Raw genomic sequence first — 22,530 nt, 5'->3', positions numbered from 1 at the left:
AGTCACTGTAGAGTAAAGTTGAATGTATGTTTTGGGAATATGTTGCCTTTGTTACCAGAAAGTCCCCCAGCTTGTCACTGGTTTGTGAGAGCGAATATTTATCCCCGATCGTTCGTATAGGTGGAGCGGAGGGTAGCAGTACTTTAGTGGAGCCTAGATACGAACCATCGCCTGAGGTAGTCTGCATTCCAAAGACATTATAGCGACAGATTGGTAGAATTTTCAACAATCAAAACTGGTGTTTGAGACGATGAATCTTTTCAGGGAAAATATATCTTTGAGAAGAGCCACATGTATTTTTAGCACAGAAACACACAAGCATAAGCATCGGGGGCACAAGGAAATTACGCCTCATATCAACAATGCGCTTCATTATTTTTTCAGAAGAGACACTTCTATTGGTTGATCTAAGCATAACAAGCTTAATGATTGGTTGATGACAGATTATTGGGCGTGTCAGAGGTAAAATGTTCGATGTTCATGTTCGATCTATCGCAAAAAAAAAATCTACAATGGCCTTCTTGGGGGTTCCGTACGGCGGGATAATCGACACCGATATTCGAGCGGAGACGTCCAATGATCAGAGCCGAAAGAGGTCCGTTGGGTATGTAAATCATAATTATTTACCGATTTCTAAATTGAAATTATTGATAGTTAATATCTTTAAAATTGGTGTTTGCGCAGCTAAAATAAATTAGATTCTATTTCATAAAAAAATTGAACAATTATTTTCGGGTCTAAAGCAAGATTCCAATCACTGAAATTGATTGCGGCGCACAACTCTGTTTCCGCTATTAGGAAACTGCATCCGATTTTCGGCAAAAAACAAGCTAGACTCTAACTAAAAGGGGAAGTTCACCCTGAAGAAAACTTTCTTGTAAAAATAGCAGAAAAAATAGTAAAAAATATTGGTGAAGGTTTGAGGAAAATCCGTTAAAGAGTAAGAAAGTTATTAGAGTTCAAAGTTTTGGATTTGTGACGTCATAAACGAGCAGCTGTCCCATGTGTTATGTAATATAAAATGCATAAATTTCAAATTTTGTATGGTTCCTGATGACTTAATTTTGTTTTCTTTTCATGATCGGGTGTGAAACGATTTGTCTATTGATATACAAAAGTTACAGTGAAAACCATTTTCAATTTTCTGAGAAAATGACATTTCATTGATTCTTTACCATTCGCTATGTAGGAATGCTGCTCGCATATGACGTCACAAATCAAATAATTGGAATTCTAATAACTTTTGAATTACCGGTATTTGATGAATTTTTCTCAAACCTTCGGCAATATTTTTCATTAATTTTTCTGCTATTTTTACAATAAACTTTTTGTCAGGGTGAACTTCCCCTTTGAGTAAATAATTTCTTTTTACCATAATTTTCTCGATTCTATTTTTTATGACAATAATATTCAACATTCACAATGATTCATGACATTATAAACATCATTTTTATTTGATTAAAAAATTGTATTTTTGGGGGGTCCAATTATGCCTTAAGTGTCATTTCTTGATTAGAAATTTAGAATTTAAAAAAAAATTTAAAAGACAGTCATCATTCAAAATGATCGGGCCTAACTCACTCAGTCACTGTTAAATCTTACCATAAAATATAAATAAAATATTTGGCATTAACTCTCTGAGCCTGAGGTATGCTGAGTCACATTACATTAGATCATTTTATCTTTATTAACATGTTATATGCATTTTTTTGTGTGTTTTTCGGCATGCCTGTTTTTCTTCCCAACTCAGTTCGATTGGGATCGAGTTGTTGTTGTTGTTCGTTTTGGGCCTGTTTCACGCCCTAGACCTAGTAGTCTCCTCGGTCATGTCGGTAGACACTAGTCTTGAGGACGCAATGATGATTTTTTTAGATATGTCATATACTTCTTCATCATTGACGTCTTGACACTCTCTCCATAGTGTCTTAAGCGAAGGACCAAAACAAAGATGGATTTCCCCAAGAAATCCATCTTTTTAAACCGAAATCACGAGAATTCTATTAATTTTATTAATTCTTACACCTTCCTACGCCTAATGCGTAGGAAGGTTTTAAATATTATTATATAAAACTATAAAAAATTAAGATTTCTTACCTAACTGATGCCGCGTAGACCTCTCGTTCCACATGTAAACAACGGAAATACAATAGCGTCGACCCTTGAACCGCTTATGTATGACGTACTTCCGGAAAGCAATGCCGTCTTAACGAACAATTTAGAGATAAAAATTCTTATTTAACAAATATTAAAATTTATTTTTTGATTAAAAATAATTCATATCAATATAAATAAATTATTTATGATCACAAAATAGATTTTAATATTTGTTAAATAAGAGTTTTTATCTCTAAATTGTTAAGACGGCATTGCTTTCCGGAAGTACGTCATACATAAGCGGTTCAAGGGTCGACGCTATTGTATTTCCGTTGTTTACATGTGGAACGAGAGGTCTATGCGGCATCAGTTAGGTAAGAAATCTTCATTTTTTTATAGTTTTATATAATAATATTTAAAACCTTCCTACGCATTATTAGGCGTAGGAAGGTGCAGCGTTCTCGCCAGGATTTTTCTTACGCGTGTCGCAAACCCGCCGATTCGGTGGTGGCCGATTTTACACGTGATGTTTTGATTTTCACATGTGCTTTGATGATTTGATACCGGTAAAGTCAAGTTTCATTGCCAATCCGCGAAGTTCACTGTAATATTGTTCTAATCGGCGGCGCACACCAATACCTAACTTAGAGTTGATATCGGCAAAATGTTGAAATGTTAAGTTGCTGTTTATCTAAAAATGTATGGGTCTTTTTGTCTGGAAATGTTTTAAAGTGTTTTGAGCTGTATTGACTTAAAATATATTTGAAATACCTTTCGTTATGGACTCCCGTTAGGTATGTTGTAAAATTGTTTTGAGGTCCTAACGAGTTAAAATATATTTTATATACCTTTCGTTTTGAACTCTCAGAAATAAAATTCACACATTTATTCTGACAACAGCGGAAATGAAAATGAAAGAATAGAAGTCACAAACATCTAAGATTAATGAACGATCTATCTCAGGACATGTTTTAACATTGTTTTAAGGTGTTGATGAATCAAAATATATTTGATATATCTTTCAGTACGGACTCCCGTTCCCCGAAAGGAAATATAAATCACGCATCTATCAGGACATGTTATAACATTGTTTTGAGGTGTTTGAGTTAAAATATATTTGATATGCCTTTTGTTATGTACTCCCGTTTTCCAAAAATAAATATAAATCACGCATTTTTCTGACAACCGCGGGAAAGAAAATAAAACAAAATAGAAGTCACAAAAGCTCAGATTAATGAACGATCGATTAGGTATGTTTTAAAGTTGTTTTGATGTCCTTACGAGTTACATGTAAGATATATGTTATATACCTTTCGTTTTGAACTCTCTAAGAAATAAAAATCACACATTTATTCTGATAACAGCGGAATTAAAAATAAAAGAACAGAAGTCACAAACATCTAAGTTTAATGAACGATCTATCCGGACATGTTTTGACATTGTTTTGAGGTGTTAATGAATTAAAATATATTTGATATATCTTTCAGTACGGACTCCCGTTCTCCGAGAGGAAATATAAATCACGCATCTATCAGAACATGTTTTAACATTAATTTGAGGTGTTTGAGATGCCTTTCGTTATATATGGACTCCCGTTCTCCAAAAATAAATATAAATCACGCATTTTTCTGACAACCGCGGGAAAGAAAATAAAACAAAATAGAAGTCACAAAAATCTCAGATTAATGAACGATCGATTAGGTATGTTTTAAAATTGTTTTGATGTCCTTACGAGTTACATGTAAGATATATGTTATATACCTTTCGTTTTGAACTCTCTAAGAAATAAAAATCACACATGTATATGACAACAGCGGAATTAAAATAAAAGAACAGAAGTCACAAACATCTAAGATTAATGTACGATCTATATCTCAGGACATGTTTTAAGGTGTTGATGAATTAAAATATATCTGATATACCTTTCGGTATGGACTCCCGTTCTCCGAGAAGAAATATAAAACACGCAATTTTCTGACAACAGCGGGAAAGAAAATAAGACAAGATAGAAGTCACAAACATCTCAACGATCGATTAGGTATGTTTTAAAATTGTTTTGAGGTCCTAACGAGTTTAAATATATTTTATATACCTTTCGCTTTGAACTCTCTCAGAAATAAAACTCACACATTTATTCTGACAACAGCGGAAATGAAGATAAAAGAACAGAAGTCACAAACATCTAAGATTAATGAACGATCTATCTCAGGACATGTTTTAACATTATTTTAAGGTGTTAATGATTTACAATATATTTGATATACATTTCTTTACAGACTCCCGTTCTCCGAGAAGAAATATAAAGCACGCAATTTTCTGACAACAGCGGAAATGAAAATAAAAGAACGAAAGTCACAAACATTTTAGATTAATGAACGATCTATCAGGACATGTTTTAACATTGTTTTGATGTGTTGATGAATTAAAATATATTTAATATACCTTTCGGTACGGACTCCCGTTCTCCAAAAATAAACATGATAAATATAAATCACGCATTTTTCTGACAACCGCGGGAAAGAAAATAAAACGAAATAGAAGTCACAAAAATGTCAGATTAATGAACGATCCATTAGGAATGTTTTAAAAATTTTGAGGTCCTAACGAGTTAAAATATATTTTATATACCTTTAGGCTTTTGCTATGAACTCTTTAAGAAATAAAAAAATGAAGCTACAGCCAAAGCAAGTGATACTAGCTCCTTCGTCATATAAGGTACATTGCGTAATACCTTGGGTGAAGCAGCTGGGATAGATCTGTCATCAGGACACTCGACAACAAATTTAGATAATCTGCCAAGATTTGCTGAACCATTAAATCAGGTAAACATGAGATGAAAATCGTTTCTCTTGGGTATCATTTGGGCAGCCACTGAGGTCATTTTAAAACATGAGCCATGAGAGCGATTGCTTTGGGTGGTGACGGACATTTCATTGATTTTTTTTTCAATCAGCGACTATACAAATAAAAAAAAAATTATACAAATTCTATATAATAACTTTTAAAGTCTTTGATGGATTTTCGTAAAACTTTCATCAATGCTTATCATTATGTTTAAGTTCTGCTATGTTTACAATAAACTTTTTGTCAGGGTGAACTCCCGCTTTAATGTTTGGTCACTTGAAAATGACACCTACGTATCACGAACGTGTGTTTTCAGTAAGTTAATTTTCAGTTGGGAAATATTGGAAATATACAAAATCACTTATTCATTTTTAACATGCTTTATTTTTTTCAGGTTGAGACTTCGAAAATGTGTTGACCATTTTCATCATTTTGCAATTCAAATTCCCTTTAGAGAGATGTTGCAAAGTCTTAGGCATATTTCTGATCTGTACGATGCAGGATCTAGGGGCGGGGGAGTTGGCATGACATATCGATTAAAAATACCTAAACATCGATCTCACGCCACCCCCCCCCCAGAACATCAATCAATAGAACTGTACACACATGTGAAAAACAATACAAGAAATTATAGTCTGTTTTAGATGAAAGAATGAAAAATAAATGGTGAATCCAGCAATTAGCTGTCATACAAATAACATTAACATCTCGCTCCCGGGATCTCGCTTTTTTCCTTTCACAAAATCATCCACATGTATATCGCAAACCGTTTTAACATTCATTCACATTTTCTAATATCAAGAATTAATTTCTTGATGTCAAGTATTAATTTCTTGATATTAAGAATTCATTTCTGATTTCGAGGGTCAATGTATTGCAAGAAATCATTCTGATTTTCAATCAGAAATTCTTGATATCAAGAAATTAATTCTTGATATCAAGATCTTCATTTTCATTTCTGATTTTGTGCATGCATCAATATATTGCAAGAAATCATTCTGATTTTTATTCACAAATGAATTATTGATATCAAGAAATTAATTCTTGATATCAAGGTCTTCATTTTCATTTCTGATTTCGTGCATGCATCAATATATTGCAAGAAATAATTCTGATTTTTATTCAGAAATTAATTCTTGATATCAAGAAATGAATTCTTGATATCAAGATCTTCATTTTCATTTCTGATTTTGTGCATGCATCAATATATTGCAAGAAATCATTCTGATTTTTATTCACAAATGAATTATTGATATCAAGAAATTAATTCTTGATATCAAGGTCTTCATTTTCATTTCTGATTTCGTGCATCAATATATTGCAAGAAATAATTCTGATTTTTATTCAGGAATCAATTCTTGATATCAAGAATTCATTTTCATTTCTGATTTCGAGCGTCAATGTATTGCAAAAAATCAATCTGATTTTTTTAAAGAAATGAATTCTTGATATCCAGAAATTATTTTTTTATATCAAGAAATGAATTCTTGATATCACAAGAAATGAATCTTTGATATCAAGAATTCATTTCTGAATTCGATCGTCAATTTATTGAAAAAAAATCATTCTGATGATTAATCAGTAATGAATTCTTGATATCAAGTTAGAAATTAATTCTTGATATAAAAATAAATGTTTTTTGATATCAAGAATTAATTTCTTGATATCAAGAAATCGTTTTATGATATCAAGAAATGAGTTCTTGATATCAAGAAATGAATTCAAGAAATTAATTCTGATATCAATAAATCTAATAATTTTTGATATCAGAACATGTTAAAATAGCTTGCCATACGCATGTCGCTGTCCGGCTGGCGGCCAAGCCTATTACAGTTCATACATCCAATAATTTCAACAATCATTTCGTTGTTACATGACAGCAGAAATTGAGAATGAACGTTAAGAATATACTTAGCAAGTAATTACCAGGAAAATTATATGGAACAATTCATTTTAAAATAAAAATTTCTTGAAAGTTATCAGAATACGGTATCATGTAAAAATGAAAAGTTACGTCGCATCGCGGACAATTCAGTTCCAAACATTGCGTGCAGGTCCGGCTCTGGCTCAGCTAGCTACCCGCGCCAGCGGGCTGGCAAAGCTAGCGTGGCTGGCTAGCCGGCTGGAAGTGGAAATGCGCCAGTGAGTGTCTATGCATGGATATTATCCGGTCAAGTGATAAGATCGTAGTTTGTCTGTTGCCGAAATGATTCTGAAACATTCTATATTTTTGAGGATTGATGATGAATGATGCAACAATTATTTTCGATGATTTTCCCTCACTTTTTATAATTTTTTTTTGCCCGTGTCGCTCACTTTTTGCGCGTGACGCACTAGGAGCTTGTGGAATTTGCGTGTGTCGCATGCGACGCGTGTGTTCTACACTGGCGAGAACGTTGGGAAGGTGTAAGAATTAATAAAATTAATAGAATTCTTGTGATTTCGGTTTAAAAAGATGGATTTCTTGGGAAATCCGTCTTTGTTTTGGTCCTTCGCTTAAGACACTATGGAGAGAGTGTCAAGACGTCAATGATGAAAAAGTATATGAGTTTAAAAAAAGGCAGTGTATACAGCCACACGCGTGTGTCTTTACCATCCAGCCACACGCGTGTGGTTATATCCAGAACACCTATCTGTGGATACTGCCACACGCCGCCAGTAATAACAGTAAAACACGTGTGTAGGTCTGACCGTCTATATCACGATCAAAGTAACCTCATTTCTTCATTAAATTCTTACATTCTAAACCCCTTTGATATCCTTAGATCATTTCAATTTCATTCTCACCGTCTTCTCTCCTTGCTTTTCTTGTCAAACAGTCAAACGGTCGTCTGTTTAACAGCAAATTCTCTTTTTCTACTTGTGTCGATTCTGGCTTCCTTCGCGGTACGGTGGCAGACCCATACAGCGTTAGCGCAGCGCAGTAGACATATACAGTTTGGGTTACGTTTACGTTTGGTATGAATAATTTTCGTACCAAGCGTTAAGCATGCACGAATCCCGAGTTTCGTACGTACGCACGTACACGCACATAGCCTAGAGTCAGTAGAGAATCGACACAAGTAGAAAAAGTGTGGAAATTTGCTATTTAACAGGCGGCCTTTTGTAACGACAAGAAAAGCAAGGAAAGAAGACGGTGAGAATGAAATTGAAACGATTTAAAGAAATCAGAGTGGTTTAGAATGTAAGAATTTAATGAAGAAATGAGGTTATTTTGATCGTGATATAGACGGTCAGACCTACATACGCGTTTTACTGTTATTACTGGCGGCGTGTGGCGGTATCCACAAATAGGTGTTCTGGATATAACCACACGCGTGTGGCTGGATGGTAAAGACACACGCGTGTGGCTGTATACACTGCCTTAAAAAAATCATCATCATTGCGTCCTTAAGACTAGGTAGGCCCTAGACACTTGGTGTTAGGAACTCAAAGGTAGAAAAAACTGCTAGGTAATTGTTTTGTTGGCGAGTTAGGTGGCTAGATGTTAGCGCTGGTGGTTGAGACAAATGCTCGAGTAAAACTAAGTCAGATGACGAAATTCACTGCCAATGCCAGTCCACCTGGCCTGGCTGGATCTGGAGCCGCGCTTTGCGGGAGAGCTCCCCGCTCGCTCCATATTGGCAGGCGGCCGGAGGAACTCGAACTCATGAAGTGACAAGATCGACATCACCGGGGGCTTTTCTCTGGGCTGTTCTCGTAGTTCATACTTACTCTGTCAAAGAGAACTTGTCCTAACTCCAAATGTGGTATTCTGTATTCTCTTACAACGGATGGACTTTCGCTCACAAAACACCACATTGTGGTGAAAAAGTAGAAAACATGTCGTGTTCTTCTCACTCAGTCATTCGCCGTGCTTCTTTCTCTATTTTTTTTCTCGATTAATAATGTGTTAATAAATCTGCCACAAGAGGGCGTTAATTCTGACATCTCGGGGAGTATGTGAGCGGTGGTGAGTTTTGTTCAGTGTCCGGTGAGAGAGATGAGGGGGATGGGGGGGGAGGTGAATGTACGTGTAGGGACGTTTTAGGCAATATAACCTTCTTTATAATAATCTTTTATCCATTTTTTCTTGTATAGTTATGTGCAAAAGAGATTATATATATTCTGTTCAGGGAAAAAACTCATCTTTTACAAAGTTTATTTGTCGATTGATATGATTTTTTTTCTGCTTTCACAGTGTTATGGAAGGGAAATTGGGCAGTTAACTTCATTTGTAATAATTCTGAAAATTTGTAATCTCATTGACATTGATATATTTCTTTATTGTTTTGTATACATGTACAAAATCTTGATTTATCATGAATTGTGATTGAATATTATTGATTTGAAAGAGGAAGAAAATAAAATATGATCAAAGCAAAAAAAAAACACACACAACTGACCGGTGCCGTAGGAGGGCTAGGATGAGCTCCTCAGTCGACTTCAACTATTTGAGCCAAACTGGTGCCGTAACAGTTGCCACCTTCCTTTTATTTCCGTGACGGTTGCCGAGTGCATGGCTGGAGCGCTTCATAATAAGGGGGGGCCACCCTGGCCCGTGCCCCCCCCCCCAGAGGCACAATTAAAATTTGTATTGTTAAAATTCTGTTAAAACAGAAATGTGCCCCCCTCTAAAAGTGAAGACCCCCCCTTTTTTGGTTGCTTGTCATTTTTCTCCCAAAAGATGTGCCCCCTCCCCTTTTGGAAAATCCTGCGCATCTATAATCTTCAGACGACTTTTAGCTTATCCGACAAGTCCGGGGGCCATTTATGAAAGTTGAAAGGATTTGTCAGATGTTTTATCCGACCGTATTCTCATATATTATTCCGACAGTTACAACGAGGAACAGTGCCCCTAAGCCCAATCAAAATCATAGGCGGCGGAAGCGGGGGGGACGTGTCCCCCCCTAAAATTTAGGTTGATGACTTTTTTTTTTTTTTTTTTTTTTTTTTTTTTTTTTTGCTTGTCAAAAATTTTTGGGGCGCTTGTCCCATTTTTTACATGTGTCCATCCCAAAATTTCAGGTGGACACCCCCTAAATTTATTGGCTTCCGCCGCCAATGATCAAAATCAACTAGAAAGATGCCAGATCTGACAACTTGTGGGATGAAAATGTTGATGAAACGCTCATCCAACATCTAGACGTAAAATGTTTCATATAGGTAATTGGTTTTATACCAGCTTTGCGTTTACCAGCAAAATGCTGTCCTGCCGAGTTCCTACGGGAGTTACCACAAACAGAAACAGTTACCGGCATAGTAACAGCTAGTACCTCAATCCGTCTCCGTCAATCAGAATCAAGGAAAATTGTCAGATCTGGGGAGTGCTTGATCAATATTTTTGTCCGGCAAGTTGTCAGATTAAGCTGATAGGCTGACTGTTACTATGGTAACTGTCGGATAAAACAGGACTTGTCGGATTAAACGTCTGACAAGTACTTTCATAAACTGCTCCCCTGATGACAGCGTCGGACAAACATGTTGATGAAGCGCTCCCCCGGGGTACGTTTCATGAAAGGAGTTAATTGTCGGACGTTTTATCCGACAATTATGTCCCATTTTATCAGACAGTTACCATAGTAACAATGTTTCTTAGCAAATCAACATCTGGGGAGCTATTCAATCATCAACATTTTCGTCGGGCAAGTTGTCAGATCTGACAACTTTCTTTGTTTCTGATTGGCTGAGAGGTACTTTCACTATACTAACTCTCGGATAAACAAGACTTGGTGGTGTATAAAATGTCCGACAAGTCTTTTCATAAAACGCTCCCGGGGGTGGGGGCAGGGAGGCACTTGCCCCCCCCAAAAAAAATCCCCGTAAGAAAATAACGCCCTTTTTTATAGAAAGTGCCCTTTTTCAAAATGATATGTGCCCCTTTTCAAAATGCATGGAATGAGATACGCTTCTTGAAGTGAAACATAAATCATTTAAGGTTACATCACAACAAAAATCGCTCGCGCTCGCATCGATTATAGTTTATCATCCTGTTAATTGTTACAAAAATGCTTAGAATGTCCAATTTTAGAATATCACATTTTTTTGGCTCGCGTTTTGCGCTCGCATCAATTATTGATTAAGGTATACTCATTCTGTTCTTGGTTCTAAAAAAATGCTTAGAATGTCCAGCTTTTAGGTTGGAATATCACAAATATTCAGCTCGCGCTTGCATTAATCGATTGGTGAGATATGAATCACTAAATGCATTCCTCAAAAGGTTCCTTACTGGTAAGTATATTAAAAAACTACAAAACAAATTCGAGGCCCCTGCCCTGCAAATTGTTTGCGGTCGGTTATACCTATCCTTGGAAGTGTGTTTACTTAATTTGGCTAATATAGTGGCCTATACAAGAAATAACACATTGAAATTTGCCACAATTAAGGTATAACATAATAAAACATTATGTCAACATTATGTTTGTCTACTTATCAAATATTGATCAGATATTAATTGAAATTACATATGAAATAATTTATTTATTGTTCGAAACAGACATGAAATGAAATACTCCGAAAATTTGCTTTGCCCAATTGATCGTGAGCCCGGCAGCCACCGTGCAGCGCCAGATCGACGAGGCTCTATCCTTTTTTTGTTGAACGCCAAACAGGGTAGCAGCAAATCCCATCTTTTAACGTCTTTTGGTCTGACGCGGCCGGGGTTTGAACCCCCGACATCCCGGTTGTGAGACGGACGCTCTACCAACTGAGCCAACACACCGGTAATTTATGGTGCAAATATAGTTTTGGTATAAAGTGGATTTAAAATACCTCTTGATTATCGTGATCGTATTATTGCATTTGGTATATTCTTCAAGTAAACTTTTTGGGGGCTACTGTCCTTCAAAATTTTTTTGAAAGCGTCATCTTCTTCAGTAAGTTCAATCCCAAATTCAGGCCGGCCCCAAATCTTAAGGGTTGCTCCAGGCCAGCTTAAACAGTAGCCTGTAGTAAATGATTACAGGAGCCATTTAAAAAAAGCATCATCTCCTTACTCGACTTTGGAAATGTTTAAGAGCATTTCTTGTAACGCTTATTTGGGGCAAAAGGAATTATTCGTGGATTTACCCAAAGTTTATTTTAATTCGTTTTTCTCCCAAGGAACGGTTGGGGCGATAGAAAAACTAAGTTAAAATCAAAGACAGATAGATGAAAGGGGGAATGTATATATCTTATGTGTGATTGTGAGCACGCATGTGGGTGTGTGTGTTCGAGTAGATAAAGGCCTCCAATCGTGAATATGAGACACAATCAAACCGGGGACCCTTTGGTAAAACATGGACGGCCATCTCTTTTCTTCGACTATGGCTCAAACCGATTGTAGATGGCATTAAAGTATTTTGGAACATGGTATGAACTTTATATGTACCCCTTGCGTCTACTGTTACCGGTAAATTTTCATATACGCACACAAACGTCCACACATGCTTCCGGTACATGCAGGAATGTGTGTCCCCGCTTTCATACATAATATAAGTACAGTATTTTTTTCCTGTACCTTGCACATAATTTACAAACATATATATGAGGTTGTGCATGTGTTTGGGTGCGTGTGTGTGTCCCTCTCCCTCCCTCCCCCAGCCCCTTCACATCCTTTTCCACATCTGTCATTCCTCATAAATAAACAGATCGAGTCATACAGATAACAAACCAAGCAAGGTTTCGTGCAGTGTCATATTTATATCATAATTTCCACAAAATATTAGGCACAATATTAAGCCACTTAGAAGATACGTCAATACATATATGATTATATTTCCAAAAAGAATGAACAACAGTGATATATTGAGAGTCATAATTCGGATGGTCAGGGTAAGGAGAAGAAAAAGTCAACAAAGATCAAATTTATACATACATGTATTATGTCAATATAACACTCTTCTGGATAATATTATGACATTTTTTCCAGCATATATGAATTCATCTCATAACAAAGTCAAAAGGGATACACAAACATTTGAAATCGGATAACAATCAACAAAGTTATTGAATTCAAAATTTTATCAATATTTCGTGAAAACATTTATATGTACATCGTCATGAATATTCATTAGGTAGGCTGATGGTGTCACATCCCCACTTTCCTTCGTCTAATATTATTACATGAAATCATAACTGTTTTCATTTTTTTTCATACATGTGTGAATGATGTGTCTCCGTTATGGTGGAATAAGTTGCGGCAATAAATAACTAATCGTTTAACCAGTTGTCAATCTCATTGTCTTAGTTTTTGGAAGAAATCTTTTTAAACAAACCAAATTTCATATACAAAAAACAAAAGAACAAGTGGGGATATGACATCAGCCAACGTAATGAATATTCATGAAGACACGCCTAGCAAAATCTTTGAAATTCAATAACTTTATTATTTGTTGTCCGATTTTGATCGAAGGTTCAGCATTTTGCTCTGTAAATTTTACTCTATTTATTGAGAAATAAATATCTCCAGCCTGGACCATCCCTTTAATGACCTTGACACTAGCTATGAGTCTAAGATTTTGGACTATTGACAACTTCAAATTGCAAAAGTAAATGATGATCCTGAGTACCTATGGGTGAAGGTACATGTACAAGAGCAGAAGGTAGTTGTAGTAAACTGACAAATTGGGAGTAACCTGCATTTACACTTTTATAGGTACAAGGATAATAGACAAGGAGTCTGTTGCAGAAAGAGTTGCGTTTAAACGCAAGACAAAAAATCAATCGCAAGTCCCAAATGCGCGCTGTTGATTGGTTGAAAATCAAGTTGCGCATGATTTTTAGAGTTGCGATTGATTGCAACTCTTTCTGCAACGGGGCCCTGTTCATAGTTACTTCATGGACAATTTTGGTCAAATGACCTTTCATTTCTTTCATAATGATAGGCAGATTTCAAAGCAAGATATTACGTAAGCATGCCCTACATAGCAGGATGAAGAAATTGAATAGACCAGGTGACTAGATAGCACACCAATGAACACTCCATGACAGGTATTGTTACATTTCTCCTTTGAATGCATTTTATAGCATGTTGTACAATGTACTTGGTAAACTTGAAATACCAGCGGTTCTCTTTCTACGCCCTAAACCAAATCAAGCAAATTGAAATTAATCGAATGGAGAGAATGATCGGAGAGAGTGGATGATATACACTAGATTAAGAGTGATTGTAATTTATTTTACAGGGTTCCAAGCATTTTAAGAAAACTAAAATTTTTAAAAATTCTTTAATTTAAACCCATTTCCAGTTTAGCATGTTTTCTAAGTTTTTGCAGTGAATTACATGTATTTTCAGTACAAAAACAATAATGTGAAACTAATTGGAACCACCATACACTAGTCATTCAATGGATGTTGTTTTGATATGCAACAAAATATCACAGAATCTGACCGACTACCATGCTTTCCAATTATGGGGCAATCAAAATTCCTTGATTTTTCCCTCATTTGAAGCATTTTCCCTGATTTGAGGTATTTTCTATCAAATTCCCTGATTTTTCCCTGACTGGAAAAAAGTAAAATAATTTCCCTTTATAATAATAATAATAATAATAATAATAATAATGCTCAATTCTTGTATAGCGCATCACACATAGCATAGCATGTCCCTATGCGCTTAAAGAAGAAATAGTGAAAGGTATATAAGAATAAAGTAATCGAGATATTTAGATTGGACCATTAGTTCAAAGTTAGTTTTTTATGCATTGAAAAGATATGTTTTGAGGGATCTCCTGAATGTACATACATCACTTTGATTTCTTATTCTCCTGATGGGCTGGAAACCTTGACGTAACGTTGAGTGAATTTCATCATTTTTTCTATCTGAATCATTTATTTATAAAAATATGTTTACACAGGATAATATAATCAGATAATACACACTGTTTTTCAACATGGTTCTGTCGACATTTGAATATTCAACAAAATACAGACATATAACTGAATTCAATATCTGAACATAAAGAGTACTTTGATAGCAACAGCGATGTAAATTTCTTAGAATATACATATAAAAACCTTATAGTTTTTAAAATTAACTTTGAATTACAAGGATGAAGCAATCATGTGTTACAAGCATAGCAATACATACAATGTACTCCAAATTCCATGACACACACACACAATGAGCAATATCGAGTATATTCATAATAAACATACCATTTGTTTTACTATTTAGACTTCGGTTTGTTCCGTAAAGATGTCTGCAAGCTACGCACACCTTTTATGCACTACATGATTATGTACATGGGCGCTACATCAGATCCTAAGAAACTTTATAAGACCACCAGCTAAAATTACAAGGCGATCTATTCAGATCGAAACTATTAACTGTTGTAACAAAGTACATGAATGTGCGATTAATACAGGTAAATTTAGTCAAACATAAGTCAAACATTTTGGGAACACGGAAAACTGTTGGACTTCAGACATATTGCACTTGGAAGAGTTTATATATAATTATAAGACACATATTTTGCCTAATCTAGTCTGAAAAGCGCTTAAGCTTAAGATGGATATTCAACGTACGAATGGTTGATTCATGCAAGTTTATCGATATCTGGCAAACTTTCATTAGGGTTGTAGAACTGTAGTCCGATAGTTTCAGAACAGAATGGCTCGTATTCTGGAGTCGGGTTTAACTTAAACTCAGGTTTAAAGTTGTGGTTTAAGTATGGAAAGCCAATTGTTACATAAATCACTAACAGTGGAGATATCATACTTCAGCTCATTTGGCTCTTAAGTCATTCACAATTTTGTAAGAAGTATGAATAGATGATTGTCTTCACCATCAATGAATCAGAGAATAGTGCAGCAAACATACGAAACATACAACTTAATAAAAAAAAATTGACACTTTTGGCTTCCCATAATTTTAGCACAGAGTTAGACCATGGTCTAATTCACACCTAACTTCAGAATAGAGGCCAATGAATTTGGAGTATCTAAGTGAATGCAAGGAAGAGGTGGGTGTATCATACAGATGTTTGTAAGTTATGGATGTCAAAGCAGGGGGGGGTGTTTCACAAAGATTTAAGTATGACTTAGGTCGCACTTAAATGTCGACGCGTACATGATATGCAACGCGCAATCTTATTGATCAATACGCAGTAGTGCGCGTCATCTTGGCATGATCTGACCAATGCTGTCATGCCTTTTATACTGCGCGCAACTAGACATTTAAGTGCGACTCTAAGTCATACTTAAATCTTTGTGAAACACCCCCCAGGACTGGTGACCCTTTCTTGTGCTATGTGATACATCCCCATGTAGTTGACTTACCACATAAGAACATGCAGAGCTGCCAACCTGAACAAGAACATTTCAGTATTTTGAAAGCTGAAAATCAGTATTTTGGCGAGGAAATCAGTATTTTCAAAGAAATACCATAGGACAACACATAAAACTGAAACTTGAGAAATCAGTATTTTTCATGAAACCATCAGTATTCTTCTCATTTTTTAGTACTAAATACTGAAAATCTGTACTACTTGGCAGCTCTGGAACATGTACCAGTTGCGCATAAAGTTATGCGTAACTGTAGCTTGATGAAACCCCACCTGGGCCCCCATCTTCCAAAGAGTAAGACAGCCAATCATGGACCTAGAGTAATAGCTCTGATCCATGATCCAATCAACATCAACTATATGGAAATCCATCAATGTCATAATTTTTTCTCCAGGAAACTTGCATGATGTCCTTTGTAAACAAAGAAAAGCACACTGAATTTTCAAAAAAACCATGAATGCAATGATTAATAATAATAATAATAGCCAATTACACATCACATCTTGAGTACATTTTTAACAAATATGCATTTTAGATGTTGACGGTGCTGGTTTTCCGAAGTTGTGGTTGATCGGCTCAACCGTAATTCTTTGTAAGACAGGGCCCGGGTCATCCGTCAAGTGCAAGAAAGTCGTGCGCAACTTGCTGGCGGCTTTACAAAACAGCCCCCAGCCATGACATATATATTACAATGCACATATAGGAACTGGGTGCAATCCTATATGCACTTGTACACAAGGTGCCAAACAAATACACAGTTGATATAGACCATGATTGCACTATTTTTTTTTCGAGAATATCAATGACACAAATCAATTTATAAAACGTGATGACAATTCTGAGTATCATAACTAAAAAAAAATTATGCCATATTTCATTGTCTTGGATATTTCATTCCGATACAGCTGTACTTTAAGGGCCCATAACACAAAGCTTAGCAATGATCGTAGAACATTTTTCTACGATGGATTGCATTGACTACAATGTACAATCAATCGTTAAATCAAGCATATGATTAATCGCTAACCCTTGTGTTACGGGACCCTCACCTTAGGGTATTCGATACCTGTCATCGAACAGAGTAATTTTAAATGAATAAGATGAATAATTGACTATGCTAATAGGTATTTCCATCACTAAAAGCAGAAGACAATAGTTTGTGTACATATACTTTCAAAGTTGACATTTCAAAGGAAATCATATGCGAAACAATAATTGCAATCGCACTGAATAAAATCATTAAACATTCCTAAGTATTGTTGTTTCATGTACATCATCGTTCAAATGTACGAAAATAAGTAACGATGATGATCTAAATGGGGTGTTACCCTTACGACTGGACCTCATTTTATTAGAATCCTGAATCTTTTTATTCTTTGAAATAGAATGCAAATACATATCACTAAATTTACTAATGGTAAAAAAATATAAAAACTTTCAAAATTCACTATTAGGTCATGGTGTTCTACTGATCAGATTTTCTTTGGTATAACTTTTCATTAAAATTGGCTAGTTTGATGACTGCACATGTAGCTTAATCAAAACCTCTTCATGGGAAAATATATTTATAGATATAACATTCTGTGCAGAATTCTCATATACCTCACACTCAATATCTTTTGATTATCTATTATCACGAATAACAATATCCAACTACATGTAGATTCATAAATGACCAATATAACACACATACATGTATTAAACATATTAAGAGCACACAAGTACTACGTGTATAGGCAATATATGATAATTATGTATAAAATCATATACATAAGACAATATCAGCAAAAAACCCTGCAATAAATGCATTCGCATATTCAGGAGTGAGCAGCAAAGAGCTTGCCTCTGACTCTCTGCTGAAGACAATTCTCAGTATTTACGGAATGACTCGCAATGGGAGCTTTCTGCCACGCTCACAAAGTTTTTGTAGGCATTTAGACTTGCTTTGACATTGCAAATAAAGTTAACCCATTGAATATCGAATTCTCTAATTCCCATAGAGTTTGTACAGGTGTCATTCGGTTCCCGTAGCCATCAGGTTAAACAGCAAAGATCTCCAACATTCCGTGGGCGAACTGTACGAGGTGAAAAGCGTCGCGTAGAAGCGAGGGACATTTATCGTCGTCAAACTGCATAAAACTTTGAACCTGTCAGATTCTGTTAGATGTTGGTGCGAAATTTGTTTGACTACACATCTTTCGTCAAAAGTGACAAAAGTCATTTTGAATAATTGACACATGCAATGTGCATTTTTAACGCAACCAACACATGAGAAGCATTTGTGTTCTTCCGTACTTGGACACAAAACGGTGTTGCTGTGCTTTGACGGACATGTACCACGATGTGCAACCAGCTTTATCAAACAATAAAAAATCCAAAGCACATTTGGCCAGCATTTCTACTCATATGGAACAGACAGCATACAAAGTGCAAACGAAACACTCAAACCATTAGCACCTGCGAGCAAGCTTGTACATATCGAAACACTGCCATTGCGATACATCGACGACAATACGCATCCTCACAAATGAACGAGCAAGTTTGTGCTTGAGACATGGGTGCATGGTCGGCAAGCACGGCGGGCCCACGTCCGGTTTGGGATTACAGTCCTAGAATGCCCTCGCAGTTTTGGTCGGCCCGGCACGATCCGCCACCGGCCATCTTCTCCGGTAACCAGACAAACTCTCGGACTTCCTTCTGAGTTGACGGAGCACAGTGGACGATGCCTGAGAAATTGAAAAATATAGGGTGTGGATAAAACAAAAGGTAACATTTGAAATATAGGGCTGAACAACAGATGAATGTAGCTGCAGTAAACACTTATTTCACGAGGATGTCTACAAAGCGCAGGTTACCATGTCACTCTATCATCTCTATTATTTGGTGGATGTTTCATAAAGCTGTTCGTAAGTTAACAGTGACTTTAAGAACGACTAATGATCATTTCCGATGGTAAATGGTATATTCATTGGTGATGGTTTAGCTCAAAAGAAATGTTCACCAATCGTTCTTACAGTCACTCTTGACTTCAAGCAACTTTATGAAACAGCCCCCTGGAACACTTGTACAAACTGAACTTTGTGGAACTGTGAAATCCATGCTGAAAACAATCACACTGATTATTGCCGAAAGAAAAAAGCATAAGTAGAACAGTATATTATTATTGCTTGGAATAAGACAAGGGCCCCATCTTACAAAGAGTTATGATTGATCCAAATCGATTGTAACTCTATGGAAATCCATCAGTGCCAGAATATCAGTGCCATAATTTTTTCTACAGAAAATTTGCAAAATGTTAACAATGGAGAACACACCGAATTGTCAAGAAATCAATGAATTTTGGGATATGCATTCATATGTAAAAAATTCTTTGAACAAAGATGCATTTTATATGTTGAATTTGCTGGTTTTCCATAGTTGCGTTTGATCGGATCTATCGCAACTTTTCTAAGACCCTCTCTGACTGAAATGCCATGTTTCACCTCTTCTTACAGCTGTTCAAGGGCCCGTCTTACAAAGATTAGCAAATGATCAATCAAATGCAGCTATGGAAAGCCAGCAAAGACATCATATAAAATACATGTTTGTTAAAAAAATGATAGATATGAATGTATATCCATAAATTCATTGATTTTTTGACAATTTGGTGCATTCTCCTTTGTTTACAAAGGACATTTTACAAATTTCTTGTAGAAAAAATATGACACTCATGGATTTCCATAGTTACGATTGATTGGATCAATCATAACTCTTTGTAAGATGAGGCTCAGATGTTGATTTCTCCATCTCTTAATCTTTCAATTGAAACTTTCATCCCTTCTTTCATCTTTTCACCTTCCACTTCTTTCAAATTTTCTTACCTGAATCTCTGAGTCTGTTGATCACTTTCTCCATCTGCTCTGTGTTGGCCGCAGAGGCCGATTTGTGCTCCACGATCGGCATTGGGTAGTCCTTACCCACAATGCACTTGGCTCGTTCCTGCACAGCCCTCGGTGCCTTCCACGGTTCAAAGAGGTACCGGATCGGCATGTCCTTCAACACTGGCAGGTATCGCCTGTAAGTATGGGTTATCAACGTGAACTTCACTTCAGACCATGATTTCTTTAACCCTAAATCTCCCGGGGTATTTTGATTCTTGTCATTCCCGGGGGGGGGGGCCATTATGGCCCCCCTTAAGATCTCGGCCGCCGATCGTGCGAGCGACGCAAAAATTTGCACGCTGGTAGTGTGCGATGTAATCTACAAGGCTGTATGGTAAAATTTTCCAAAATAATGAGATTTTATTTTATATGAATTAATTATGCTAATTTATGCATAAATCATACTTTTTGCTCTAATTCACTAAATAAAGCTCCTAGAATGCTAATTTTTGGTAAAAATTTTCTTTATAGCATTCTTAACAATCGTAATTCAAAAAAACTTTGGTTTGGAAATAAATTTCTTATGTATTCTATAGCGGGATGGAAAATAGAGATTTGTTTGTTTGGGTAAAGAAGTTAGTTCGCCTTCTTCCGTTGTTTACATTCCTTAAAGGTGTTGATTTCGTTTGCTAGTTTTTCTGGGCCAGGCTAGCGATTGGAATGTGGAAGTGAAAGAGGGCAAACTGACTGGGTTGCTAGGCGTTCAGGACTAATAGAAGTCCATTGGAACTTCAGTTATTTACTACTTTGCTTCTTATTCATGTTCTTCGGCTCGCTTGCATTCTTCAGTGATTAGAGAGAGAGAGAGAGCGAGAGTGTGAACAGGTGTGGAAGCAAGGAGTGAATTCCTTGGTGGAAGTGAGCTGTGAGTGGGAGTGGCTGAAGTGACAAGAGTCGCAAAAGAGGATTAATTGACCGAGAGAGCAGTTGGGGGAGTGGTCAAGAGAGTTACATAAGTTGGAAGAATAATGGAAAGCCGAAGAACTTGAATTTGGAATCGGAGTACACAATAATTAAGTTCCATTTTATACACTTACATTATAGGCGGATTAATTTCGCGCATTACACCAAAAGTGATAGGGTCGACTTGGGGAAAGGCTTCTTTTTCGCCACGCGGTGTTTGACCCAAAAGGGGATAAAAAGGGAGTGTTTAGTTGACAAGGGGCAGTTTTTCGTTCCCGATTTGTTTTGCCGCCGTAGGCCATGTCGGTTTGATTTTTGTCTGTCGTCGGTCGTCCAGCCCAGAGATGCGACATTTATTATTATCCAGCATGTAATTTGACTTTGATTTAGAATAAAACCTGATACACAACTTAACTTCATCGAACTTGTCATTCTTTGACTCCCGTCCTTTTTTTGTACGTGGGCAGCGCAAGACGGTGGGCGGCCACCGGCCGTCTTGCAAAGCTGTGCCGCTACAAAATTGGTAGTACGGATGGGGTCGACCGTCATCTTCAGCATGTTCGGGGAACGTTTTAGTCCTTCAGTCTGGTTTTACGCATAAACACAATGTTTATCGGTCATTGAGATAAATTCAACAAGGAGAGCTTCACTTCATGTCACCGGTTCCGGCTTATTTTTTGTTCGAGGATGTGAATTATGATATTATTTTAACTTTAACGTTGGAGAGAGAAATTCAGCTGCAGGGGTTGGATTGAGCCCCCACATCGCCCGGTTTTCGACGTTGGGACCTTACATGTGCCGTTGAGCTCAGGAGAAAGAACCCTTCGTCCTGGGACTCACGCGTGGCTGCATTGTAGCGAGGAGTCGAGGGACCTGTGAAAACCACTGCAAATAGACCTGACGGGGTAGCATAGCTGGTTTCCACTAAAACCCTCCGGATTAGTTGGTACCGACGAAGTCTGGTGATTTCACATTACACTGCGGTGAGAGGAGTCGTTTAACTGCGCGAGAATCGTCTTGGAAGGGGCTGTAAAGGAACTCAGCAGGGCGATTGCTTTTCCTTTGGTCGTCTCATGAGGATGGATTGAGGTTAGGTACTGGAGGCCGCAGGCGCTAGTCCGGCTCGGGGAGTTGGACGCTATCGAGGAGCTCCGAGACATCGTTCTTCCAACCAACGCTTCGACACGGCCCTTCATCTTCGTCATCGACGTGGTGTGGTAGACCCTGTCTTCGATATCTTCGACGGTGGAAGCTGGCACTGTCGTTTGGAAGCCGATAGCCTTGGCGAGTGAAGCAGCAGGAGTCGCTGGTATGTAGTGAAGCCCTTGTTAAGATTTTTCCAGAACAGTCATTCACATTTAATGTAGACTCTCATATTACAAACTATAAGATATGCTTGATATGTATCTGAAAAGATATGAACTCGTTATCTTCTCAACATGACGATGTGTTAAGATATGTGTGTAGCTATGCAGTTTGTTATTATGTCTGTTTTGCATTAGTGTGCATTGGGATCTGAAGGAGA

The 22,530-nt window shown here is 36.8% G+C and overlaps 2 protein-coding genes across 3 annotated transcripts in view; both read right to left on the bottom strand.

Annotated features, from left to right (window-relative positions):
- The window catches only part of LOC121406144 (E3 ubiquitin-protein ligase MYLIP-like), a 41,900-nt gene extending 33,080 nt beyond the window's left edge, over positions 1-8,820 (bottom strand). Inside the window, exon 1 of the mRNA XM_041597162.1 lies at positions 8,653-8,820. Coding sequence (XP_041453096.1) covers positions 8,653-8,739 — 87 coding nt within the window. The 5' untranslated portion in view covers positions 8,740-8,820. The remainder of the gene's footprint in view (positions 1-8,652) is intronic.
- Positions 8,821-16,748: 7,928 nt separating this feature from the next.
- Positions 16,749-22,530, bottom strand: part of LOC121405727 (cryptochrome-1-like) — a 31,819-nt gene continuing 26,037 nt past the window's right edge. For both annotated transcript variants that reach the window (XM_041596667.1, XM_041596668.1), the window contains exons 11-12: positions 20,043-20,236; positions 16,749-18,908 (exon numbers count right to left, since the gene is read on the bottom strand). In XM_041596667.1, the coding sequence (XP_041452601.1) occupies positions 18,784-18,908; positions 20,043-20,236 (319 nt within the window). In that variant the 3' untranslated portion in view covers positions 16,749-18,783. The remainder of the gene's footprint in view (positions 18,909-20,042; positions 20,237-22,530) is intronic.

Source organism: Lytechinus variegatus, chromosome 19, assembly GCF_018143015.1.
Source record: "Lytechinus variegatus isolate NC3 chromosome 19, Lvar_3.0, whole genome shotgun sequence".
NCBI lineage: Eukaryota > Metazoa > Echinodermata > Echinoidea > Temnopleuroida > Toxopneustidae > Lytechinus > Lytechinus variegatus.
This window is presented reverse-complemented; position numbering and strand designations above follow the sequence as displayed.